The 12,224-nt window shown below is 42.0% G+C and overlaps 1 protein-coding gene across 35 annotated transcripts in view; it reads left to right on the forward strand.

The window, feature by feature from the left end:
• The window catches only part of LOC18448851 (Peptidyl-tRNA hydrolase family protein), a 30,359-nt gene continuing 18,135 nt past the window's right edge, over positions 1–12,224 (forward strand). For 2 of the 35 annotated variants that reach the window (XR_016053013.1, XM_088863314.1), the window contains exons 1-6: positions 233–397; positions 575–767; positions 979–1,063; positions 1,165–1,232; positions 4,835–4,885; positions 5,012–5,085. Coding sequence is in view for 31 of the 35 variants with exons in the window: in XM_088863314.1 (XP_088719440.1) it covers positions 618–767; positions 979–1,063; positions 1,165–1,232; positions 4,835–4,885; positions 5,012–5,085 (428 nt within the window). In the remaining 4 variants the exon portion in view is untranslated. Of the gene's footprint in view, positions 422–574; positions 768–978; positions 1,064–1,164; positions 1,233–4,248; positions 4,886–5,011; positions 5,086–5,266; positions 5,311–12,224 lie in introns of all 35 variants that reach the window. The other 33 variants (XM_088863318.1, XM_088863315.1, XM_088863308.1 and 30 more) reach the window with 29 other exon arrangements.

A 12,224-nucleotide genomic window follows, 5' to 3' on the forward strand; every position in this document is an offset into this window, starting at 1 on the left:
GGATGAGGTAGATAATATGTTATAAAAAATACTATTTTTTAGACTTAAAATCTTTTTATTTTTGATGTTCATACAATTCGTATCGAGATGATCTTTTTATTTTTTATGGTCATACATGTGATGTCGATATGATCAATCAAAAGTTTTTCACTTTTTCCGATGGATTTTTTAAGTGCATCCGTAGCTTTATGCAAACTTTTTCCTTTCGTATTTTTTATTTCCTTGGCCTTTCTGTCTTCCTCCGGTGAGAACTCCCTCTCTCTATCATCAAAATTTTGTCCCAAATCACAGAGAAGCACAGGGAGCTAAAATACCTCATAGAAAGTCTTTTCCCTTGTGTTCTCTCTCTTTCCATGTGTCTCCCTTACTTATAAGTTTACATGTTTTGATGGTGTAGGTTCGTAAGTTCTCGTAAATTAGGGTTGTTTTCTCCTGGACAAATCATTTTTCTTTTTCTGTTTTTCTTTTTAATTTTGGGTTTATTCTTTGTTTTCTGTTCCATTCTTAATTATCTCCTGTAGTTTGCTTAGTTAAAATTTCAGTGTGAGAGGTTTAAAGAGAAATTTTTTTGCAGACGAGTGCTATTGAAGCTGCTCATCTGAAAAAGAGCTTGTGACATGAGAGCATGGTCATTAGCTTTGCACATTCGCCGTTGCTTTTGCAACCGTTCTCAAAAGGATCTTCAATCATCCTTCCACAACCCCAGGCCTTGGCTCTTCATTGGCTTGGGAAACCCAGGCCAGAAATACCAAGGAACAAGGCACAATGTGAACATTCCTTATCTTCTTCCTCTTTGTTTAATTAAATCCCTTGATATGCATTGTCGTTTTCACCCACTCTCTCTCTCTCACAGATGGATGATAAGAGAAATGATGGTTTTTCATATACCATCAAAGTTAAATGATGCCTTTTCATAATCACAAGGCATTTATCTAACATACCCTCTTTTTTTCTTTTTTTTCCCTTCACTTAAACCAGGTGGGTTTCGATATGATTGATGCTTTTGCAGAATCACAGGGTATTTCTTTTAGTACAGTTCACTGCAAAGCTTTCTTTGGGCAAGGTTGGCTAATATGCGTTATGATCCTTTTTCTTTTATCTCATTATTAATATGTTGTTTTGGTTTGTTTTGTGAGGATTACATTTGTTACTATTCTTCTTCAGGCATGGTTGGAAATACTCCAATTTTCCTTGCAAAACCACAGACATACATGAATCTGAGTGGAGAATCGGTGAGAATCAACTTGTTTTCTTTTCTTTTTATTTCTTTATTTTCTTTTAACTTATCCTTTTTCAACAATTTCTTTGCATTGTCTTGTCATTGGGTTCCAAAGATTAAGTTTTTTATGTACCATTTGGACACATAATTATTGTGATGGAGCTATCATTCTTTGGTAGTTTAGTTCGGTGGGAAAAGTATTTTATTCAAAGCAAATTGAAATGCTCTGTGGATCTCATAAGGGTATATTCATCTGTTTTAAAACTAATATGTGAATAGCGTCAATTGCCTCTTTTCCATTATCGATTTGTAGAGTATTTACAGATACTATTTGGGTTCCATAACATAACTTATCAAAGTTAGTATGTGGCATCTACCTCATTTGAGAACACTAAAGAAGTAATAATTAATATACGAGGATCAATCGGTGGGGTACTGTTTCAAACACAACTATTTCCTACTAGAGAACCCAAGGTAATACTCTCTCTGGCACACTTTTGGAATTACTAGAATGCCTTTTTCTCATTTTCATCCTTTCCCTTAATGTCGGTAAGACAAGACCAGACCAGACCAGACCAACTGGTTCCCTTAATGTCGGTAAGACCAGACCAGACCAGACCAACTGGTCCTCCCGATCGAACTGTAAAAAGGTCCGAAACTATTGTCATTTGACACCAACTACCAATTGGTCAAAAGTGGTCTGAACCAGCTAGTTCAACCTGATGGACCAACTGGTCGTGTTTCTTTTGACAACAGAGGTTAGGCCAGTTTTCGACTGGTTTTGACTAGTTTTATATTTTTTAATTTACATTTCAGTTTGGTCTAACAATTGAACTGGTGAGTCCAACCTATTTGGATCTTACTAGTGCCCTTACTGGTTTGATGACCAGTTTGGTCATGATAACAACGCTTGTCCTATCTTGTCCTGAATCTTTTGATCCTCCATTGACGTTTTTCTTCTCTATTTCATCACACTCTATGGTTCTATCTTGACTCCCTTTCTAGCCATGCGGATAATTGCCCATACACTTTTCCATCACCTACCCATATTCGAATCCCAATTGTTCCCTAAGCCCTTAATAGGTAATTGTGAGCCAGAAGCCCTCTCTCTCTCTCTCTCTCTCTCTCTCTCTCTCTCTCTCTCTCTCTTTATTTCCTTAATAAGCTACAGCATTTGAATGGATTAAATACTTTTCCTTTAAATACAATTCCTTCAAAATGTAGTGAATTTTGTCATGGCCTGAAGGTTTATAGATTTATATCTTCATTTTTTTTTGTAAAAATATTTTCCATACTAGTGATCTATACAGGATATCTGCTATTTACTGCAAATTTAGCTCCAGAGATCATACGGGATGAATAACAATGAGCCAGTTTGAAAAACTCAGGAATCATGTTGCTCGATTTCAACTCTTTGGCACTTGGGACATTAGAGATTTTGTTGTTTGCAAATGTGCAGGTCCTTTCAATAAGATCAACTATATTTGGTTGATGCGTGTGTTGCTCATTCATGTGTAATGAAACCTCCTACAACGTTGTATTTTTTTATTTTTTTCATAATTTTCTACGAGGGTGGACTTTTTTCCTCATCGTGGAGATATATGAGCATGGTGGTGGATCAACCTCAAAACAATGTCTGGGGTTCTTCTGGAATGGGATCCACGAGGGGACTTTGTCTAGATGCATTGTATCTTGAGATGTATAACTTAGAAAATTTGACAAAAGAATGTAGATTTGTGGTAAACTGGAGTTACAGAGTAACATTAGAGGTACCACTGTACCAAGGAGAAACACGGCTAATGGTAGACGTTTCATGCCCTTATTGGGAAGGAATTACTTGAGGTGGCCAAAGTTTGAATATCTGCTTGGTTTAGACTGGGCTTGGTCTTGATTTGAATTAACTCTTTAAGACTTGATAATACTTGGTTGTTCGTATAAATAAAGAAGTTTTGTTAAGCTTGGTCATGCCTTGAAATTTCAGTAGCACCTGAGCCGAGTCAACTTAGGAGCATCCTGAGTGCGTTTCTCAATTAACTAATTTGTGGTGGTGACAGTCTAGGAGAATTGGAAAACACAATATCTGTTTTCCTAATGAACTGATGTTTTAGAGAAGTGAATTGCTTTTTTTTTTTTTAAATAAAATTAGTTTTCGTAAGTGTAGATACAAAAACCTCACAAGGAGTGAGGTTTAAGGCATCCCACTAGATGGGTGCTCTGGTACAAGTATACTAAAAATGGAGCCAAAAAATATAAAGGCCAACCACAGGCTAGGCATAAAAAATCCTAGCTCCACATTATTTGTACATAGAATTAGAGGGTGTGTGCGATCAACAAGTGTGGCACTCTACTGTGGTTAAGCGAGAGAATGGATAGAGGGAAATGGTTTGTTACTTTCTCTCCCAAGGTTTGATTTCGTTCCTTCCCTTTTGTCTCATTTGGTCCATATTCTTTGTAAGGAAATGAGCTGGCTGATTCATTGACACAAGAGTGTTCAGCCGATAATTCTCTTGTGGTAAGGGTTCTATGGAATTATAGCTTACATGCAAGTTATTCATGTTGCTTTAATTCTGTCAGCCGGTCCCAAGCCTGGATGAGAAAGCAGAAGGGTTGTGTTAGGTTGGCAACCAAAGTAAAACCGTTGCCACATCTCTGACGTGAATTAGCCGAACCCAACTAGTTGGGATAGGGCTTGGATGATCATGATGATGACGATGATATAAGTTATTCATGTAACACTATCCTCATTGTATTTTAATGAATGAAATTCAATGTATTGATTCTTAGTTGTTCAAATCATACTTATGTTAGAACTTTTGCTATGGAATCTCAATTGTATTCCTGCTTCCAAACCTCATTCTCTGCACTCCGTGTCCTAATTCTTCGCATTTTGGTATCGGCATTCTCTTACTCTTGCTTATGTTTCCTCTCTTGCCCCCCCTGCATCAAAGTGAAAACAAAAAAAAAATTTCTAGGTCAAGGTGGTCGTTTGAGTTAAAATGTAAAGTTTCAAATTTTTAACTGTGCTGCAGCGAGTCTAGGTTCTCAGCTTTGGAGTCATGGGAATTAGCTTGGTGAATTATGCAGGTCATGCTCTTCTTTTTTGGGTTATTCCTTTCTAGATTGATTTATTTTGTTCTTGACTATTTTAAGGTGGTCTCCATATTTTCTTTCTGTGCTCTTATTCTCTGAACAGTGAGCCAAGTATGTAAGTGGCATCCCTTGTCTGACTTTAGTCTATGATCTAGTCAGGTGTCTTGTTGTTCTAACTTTAGACTTGTAACAGCTATCTTCAGATCATTGACTGATAAATTTTCATGAATGAATGATCTCTCGTGGAAATTTAATCACCTTTGAGAGGACTGCTGAATGCCTGCATTATTTTTGTATTTAGATGCATGTAACACAACTTGTTATGGGATGCATATTTCTGTTGTTCCATTATTGCATGCATATATGCCAAGCAGTTCCTTGTGAGAAGCCTTATTTTCCTGGAATGAGCTCTTTTAATAATATTTTTTGGTAGATGGACATGTTTTTGTATTAATGCTGTTTTCTATATGGAGATGGAATCATATGTCGTTTTTCTTTCTTTGTGATTTGCTTCATTTATCATAGACCGGGCCACTTGCAGAATATTACAAGCTACCTCTAAATCGTGTAGTCGTGGTATGTTTCTTATGATGTTTCAACTAGAATGGTTTTTGCTCTTCTTTTGAAAGTGACTGTATCTACCTATGTTATAAAATGTTACTGAAAATAATTGTGTTGTCTTTTGTTTATATTCCATTATAGGCTTTTGATGACATGGACTTGCCTTGTGGGGTCCTCCGGCTACATCAAAGAGGAGGACATGGATGCCATAATGGGTATAAACTTGAGTCCATATTTGTTTTTCTGTAATATGTTCTAGGTACTGAAATTCATTCGTTAACTTATCCTGCATGTTGACAAAAGCCTTTAAAATAGAGTACTGGATAGGTTTCCTTAAGGACTTCTTAATGACTATGACTCCTATTGTTGCATCTGTGGGAACTTATTGTGAAATAGGTTATGGAGGAGCCAGTAGAAAAGAACTATAGTTGTGCCTTTATGTAGGTATTTCTGTCTCTTTGTCCCTATTCCTATGTTGAGAGAGATAATATTTTGCTTTTAGTACTGGTTTTTATGTTCTCAAATTTAGATGTGTGATTCTGAGGCAGAATGCCCATTCTTTATGATGTTATTTAGCACTATTAGGAAGAAGATGCAGTGTATATGTATTATGCTGTATATAAGATCATGCAATATTTTCCTATGTTGTTTTCTCTTCTAAGCCCCCAATTATTGCCTCCTTGTTCTCCCTCTGCTCTTGTTGACACGTGCCCCCCTAAGCCGGCCAACTCTCCCCTTGAGCAGTGTGCGCTGTTTCCACCTACCCACCACATGGCTCTGTCCGTCCGTCCATCTCCCTAGTTCCCCCTCAAGCCTACCAACTCATCACCCGGGCAACCCTCACCGCCTTCTTCCTCTTTCCATCTGTCCTGGCACTCTTCTCCTTCTCTCTCCTCGGTGACATCTGTCATCTCGCCGACCTCACCGCCCCTGCCTCCCACCCAGCTGTCACAGCCTCCTTCACTCCCTCACTCCTCGCCGCAGCTGGATTTAGACGTCTCTCTGCCGTCTAATCTCCTGTTGGAAAGGACTTTCAGCCACCCTCTGCAGGGTCTTTTCCTGTCAGCTCTCCATCCTACTCTCCTAACCCTGAACTCGAGTCTTATCCCCATGTTCCCCCCATTTCTCCCCCTCCTGCTGAGGGTGACCCTCCAAGTCTCCCATTCCCCTCTGTCACAGATCCTCAGCCTGTCTGGTCTCAAGCCTTCTCTCTCACCCTTCGTCTTCTCCCCGTGCTGTTACATTTTCAACCCTCCCTGGCCCCAACCACCTATCTCTATCGGTGGCCCTTAAACCATCGCCTTCCCCTCCCTTGCCTAAGCTCCCTTGCCCCTCTCCCACTCCTTTCTCTCTGCATTTCTCCCCCCTAACCCTAGGTGCAGCCCCCAAATCTACCACAGGAAGTCCGCCCCCCCCCCCCCCCCCCGGTTAGCCTTGCCCTCAACCAGTCAACTGACAGTGACCCTACTCCTCTGGGCTTTAGTTGTTGTTCATACCATGGACCATCCCCCTCCTTACCCTACGTCCATCGCCAACTTGTTACCCCCTCACCTTATGTTCACTCCTCACCTCATACAAGTTCACAGCGTACATACCCTTCATGTGGCTTGACCCTCTTCCTCTCCTGTGGCATTCTCCTCGTTTTCCTCTATTCAAACCTACCATTACGTGACCTACCTCCCCTCCTATTATGGAACCCCTTCCCTCGCTCCACCCTATCCTCTTGTTACCTATGTACCTCCTGTGTCACCCCCTCAAATCCCTGCTATCCCAAACAGTAACCCGAACCTGTCTCCTTTGCAATCTTTTCAGCCCCTCTCCACTCTACCTTATGATCTGTACCCCTCCATTCCCCCCCCCCCGGCGGATCAAGAAACTGAGCCCCTGTGACTCCTTCAACTCCCATCTGTCCCCCTCTGGTGGCCTTCGAAGCTACATAGGAGGTAGATGGGGATGGGACAAACAGTGACAAGGATAGGATGATTGAAATGTAAAGGGTTATGGGTTTCGAATATAATGGACCAGAAGGGCCAGCTCACAGATTTTTAACAGCCGATGCACAGAGCAGGATGCAGGTGAGTTTCAGAGGCCAGAGAGAGCTTTGTGATCTTTTCACCTCAATCCCTTTCAAGGGACAGCCCGTAGGTAGCCTCTTCCCTACTTCCAACTCTACTTCTTTGAGGAGGTCACCTAGATTGGACTCCTCCTTCTCTTCGTGCGATCTTAAAAAATGAAGCTGCTGGTTTGGAATGTTAGAGGCCTGGGACAACCTTCCAAGAAGGAAGTGGTCAAGGACCTAACATTTAAACACTCTTCTGCTGTACTAGCTCTCATTGAAACCAAACAACCAGAGCCTGATTGCCAACTCATTCGTCAGGTATGGGGTAGAAGACCTAGTCAGTGGGTCTCCTTAGCGGCGAATGGGGCCTCAGGAGGCATTGGGATTGTTTGGAACCCCTCAGACCACTTTTTGAACTCTTCCCACATTGGGGACTTCTCTGTCACTGTTCTCTTAGCTAGTATCTCTGATGGGCTACCTTGGAAATTCACAACTATCTATGGTCCAAACTCACCTACTCTTAGAAATAGACTCTGGTCTGAGTTGGAACTGGTAGCATCCCTTCCTCACCCTATTTGGTGTTTGGGAGGAGACTTAATTTCCCACGAGCGAAACTCCTCAACATCCATTTCTCAGGGAATGAGGGACTTCTCTGATTTCATAAGCCGGAATGAACTCTTGGATATCCCACTCCAAGGCAGTCGATACACGTGGTCCAACCACGCTACCAATCCCACCCTCTCTAAACTAGATAGGTTCCTTTTTTCTCTGAATTGGGAAGAATACTTTCCAAGATCCCTGACTTTGGCTCTACCCAAACCCATTTAGGACCACTGCCCCATTCTTCTAGATGCACTGGCTGTTAAGAGGGGCCCAAGACCCTTCAGATTTGAACTCCACTTGCTGCAAGAGGAGTCCTTATATTCACTCATTCAAACTTGGTGGAACTCTTATCCTGCACTCGGCTCGGGTAGAGCTGGTTACGTTCTTCAAACTAAAATCCAACTCCTCAAAGCTTCTCTCAAGTCTTGGAGTAGGTCTATCCCTAGCAACTTCTCCCATCAAAAATCCTTGTTGCTGGACACCATTCAAACACTGGATTTTCTCGAGGAGTCTAGACCATTGGACTCCTCAGAGCTTGATGTCAGGAACAAGACAAAACTGGAATACCTTTCCACTCTCAAAAAATAAGAAATATACTGGTTTCAGAGGTCTAGAGTCAAGTGGCTGAAAGCAGGAGACCTCAACACCGCCTTTTTTCATCGGATTGCCAATTGTCGAAGGAGATACAATTCTATCACGATGATCAAAAACAACAATGGATTTCTTACTCAACCTGAAGAAATCGAACAAGTCATTGTAGATTTCTTCAAATCTCTGTACACAGCTCCCCTGGGTCCTAGACCCAAAATGTCTTCCCTCGACTTTTTGACCCTCACTCTTGATAGAGCCACTTGGTTAGAGCGACCTTTCACTGAAGTAGAGATCCAACAATCTATTGATGCTCTAGCCAAAGATAAAGTCCCAGGTCCCGATGGTTTCCCGATAGCACCCTTTAAGGCCTTTTGGGACATTCTTTGTCCTGATTTCACAAACTTCTTTGAGGAATTCTTTCTTTGGGGAAAACTTCATAAAGCAATTAATGCCACATTCCTAGCCCTAGTTCCCAAAGTGGAAGGGGCTGAGGAAATCAAGGACTTCCGTCCAATCAGCCTGTTGAACTCAACCTACAAAATATTTGCCAAAGTCCTAGCTTCAAGGCTTCAACAAGTCCTCCCTTCCATCATTTCTTCATCCCAAACTGCATACATCAAAGACAGATAGATCCTTGACGGAGCTTTAGTGGCTCATGAATGCATCCATACAAGACACCTGGACAAAAAAATCTGGTCTCATATTCAAACTAGACTGGGAAAAAGCTTATGACCACGGCGATTGGTCAATCCTGGAGGAGACTACGGCCAGAATGGGCTTCCGAAACCGTTGGAGGATTTGGATGAGAGGGTGCTACTCACACCCCCACTTCTCAATCCTAATAAATGGAACCCCTAAAGGTTTCTTCTCTTCCTCTAGGGGTCTCCGCCTCTCTCCCCCTTCCTGTTCGCTGTTGCTGCGGAAGTTTTTAGTTGTTCCATCTCCCGGGTGTTCCAGGCAGGACTTCTCTCCGGCTCCAGGAGCAGTGGATACAGACCAATTGTGTCCCATCTACAGTATGCGGATGACACATTAGTGTTCTTGGACGCTTCTTTAAAAGAAGTGGAAACCCTTAGCCTCTTCCTCAATTGCTTTCAAGCAGCAACAGGTTCAAAGTCAACATGGAAAAATCAAAGATGATGGGAGTAGTAATTTCAAATGCAGAAGTAAGAGCTCTTATTCCAAACTGGGAATGTCAATTGGAGGATCTCCCTACTACCTACTTAGGACTCCTCCTTGGACTAGATAAACCCAAAAAAAGACAATGGTTCCAAGTCCTAGATAGGTTGACAGACGCCTGGCAGGTTGGAAAGACATACTCCTTTCTATGGCAGGGAGGTCGACCCTGATCAAAGCCACCTTATCAAACTCCCTAGTTTATCTCATGTACCTCTTTCATATGCCTGCTCAAGTGGCTAACCGTTTGGACCAACTCATGAGAAATTTCCTTAGGTCGGGGCAAGCTGAGAAGATAAAATTTATCTCGTTGCATGAGATAACATATGTCTTCCAAAACACCAGGGAGGTTTAGGAGTCAGGGTACTTAGAAAACATAACCTCGCTCTCTTAGGCAAGTGGTGGTGGCGTCTAGCATCCCAGCCGGACTCTCTTTGGGCTCAAGTCCTAAGGAACAAATACAGGATACTTGATGGAGTTTGGGTGCCTGAGAGGATTGAGAGACATAACGTCTCAGGAGCATGAAAGTCTTCTTCTTCGCCTTGTCTCACTTCAAAAAGAACATTAGATTTCATCCTAGAGAAGGTTCCCGTGTGAGATTTTGGTCAGACTTATGGATAGGCTCATCACCTCTGCGTGATGTTTGCCCTACCCTCTACTCGCTGACCGTTAACATAGATTCAACAGTGGTTGAGAAATTGGTCCTATCAGGAGCACGAAGATTCTGAAATCCATCTTTTCGGAGAAATCTAACAGAAGAGGAGATCAACCAGGTTCAATTGCTCATTACAGGCCTTCACTCTCTCTTTATTCCTATCCAAGGAAGGGACACTATGGTCTAGACCCACTCCATCGGGTAAGTTCTCGGTTGCTTCTTTTTATAAAATCTTTTCTCAGCCTCCCACTTTTCCGGGTAACCCCACCTCGGTGGTATCGAAAGTGTGGTCTACCATTGCCCCACTTAAGATCCAAACTTTCAACTAGCTGGACCACCTCCAAAAGAGAGGGATTCCTATACCTAACAGATGTGCACTATGTCAAAATGAGGAAGAGTCAAATCCCCACTTATTCATACACTGTGACTTCTCCTTTGTGTTTTTGGGGCAATATATTACAATTTTTTGGCATAGAATGGGTCACTCCCCCTACCGTTCGAAGCGCTCTTCTCTTATGATTTTCACTCTCAATGGCCGAAGGCTGGTAGAGTCCTTTGGAAGGCTACCTTAGCGGCAACCTTATGGACCATTTGGATGGAAAGAAACAACAAAATCTTCGGAGGTTCAAAATCACAAGTTTCTACACGTTGTCACGAGGCCTCCATGGTTTCTTTCTGGGCCTCGAATCATAAGGTCTACTCGGGTATACCAAGGAGTTTGTTCTTTCCCCAATGGAAAAATATACTCCATCACCGCCCACGGCAGCCACAAAGATCCAGCATTTGGCTACCACACCACCACAAAGGTTCATTAAATTAAATTTTGACGAATGCTCCTTCAGGAACCCCGGGCCGGCTGGGGCGGGGGGTGGGGTATTTAGAGACCACCTGGGCAACGTACTGCTTACTTTCTCAGAGCACCTTGGCTTCAAGGATGAACACAGTATGCAGAAGCCGTGGCCCTCCTACAAGGCCTAAAAAAGTTCAACCGCTCTTGGGGCTTACACATCATCATAGAAGGAGATTCAAAAAATGTTATCTCATGGGCTAGTGGGACTACTTCTCCGCCACGGTACCTAACCACTATCTTTGATGAACTTGACCATATTTCCAAGGGTATGGACATCTCCTAGAGGCATATATGGAGGACGTACGACTTCGCAGATCGCTTGGCGAAAGAGGGAGCTAGTTTGCGAGTACAAGATCAAGCCGGGGCCGACTCCTTTTTTGCACAGGACCTTTGGCACAGCCCTCCCACAGCGTATTAGCTGGCAATTTTAAGCCTCATGTATCTTTTGCAATTTTTTGAAAGCTTCTTGTAAATCTTCTAAACTGGGTGGAACCTATAAGCCCTTTTTGTATTTCTGTATATGATACGCTAATTGTTTTTTACTGGTCCACCCCTAGCTGGTGAACTCGGTCATACAAATTCTTGTACACAAAATTCCAGTAATACAATGTTAACCTTCTCTCAAAAAAAAGTTGTAGTGGCAAACTCTACAAGAGTTTGGGGGGTTTGTACATAAAAAAGCTGTTGAGAAACAATTTAGGCACCGGTAATAAGCCTGGTTGTATGCCAGAAATGATATCTACCAAAGAGTCCTTCCCCAACTCATGAGGCTTAGTTTGCAGGGATACAGTGGGACAAAGTTGTGATTTAGAACCTTCGAAGTGAACTCACAATACAAGCCATGGCTAATAGGTTAGGGATTATGAGTTGAGGTTGTGAATTAGCATGGCATACAACTGCAAAAGAGAGAGAGAGATATATACAAGCAAGATGACATGATTTAAGGTGCCACAATGGTTCTCAAGGATTTTAAGTGTTAGGTTTCCATCTTGAGGAATTCTATATATTTGCAATAATCTAACTGTCGAACTATTTGAATAAAAAGATGTGGTGGGGTCATGGATTTTTGTTTTGGTTTATAAGTACTCTTGAGGATCCTCCCTAAGATTGGTTTTGTGTGGGCGCGCATTCATGGTATTCTGTTAGTGAAAGGTCTCTCTGCGTCCCGTTTTTATGGGCATACTTTTCTTGTTCTGCTGTTTCCCAAAGTGCAATCTGGCATGCTATTTCTTAGACTTATGGTCATAAGTAATGAGTTTGTGAACCCTCCAGCAAGGACTACGGTCTTGAGTTACTACCAAATACGCCGCTAAGTTGGAACCTTTTCTAAATACTAGCTATTGTTTTATGGGAAAAGCTTACATAAGGTGTCAACCTTATGCTGTACAAATAAGGTGCACCTTAGAAACCCATCAAGAAA

Source organism: Amborella trichopoda, chromosome 3, assembly GCF_054954075.1.
Source record: "Amborella trichopoda isolate Santa Cruz 75 chromosome 3, AtrichopodaSantaCruz75HAP2 v2.0, whole genome shotgun sequence".
Lineage (NCBI taxonomy): Eukaryota > Viridiplantae > Streptophyta > Magnoliopsida > Amborellales > Amborellaceae > Amborella > Amborella trichopoda.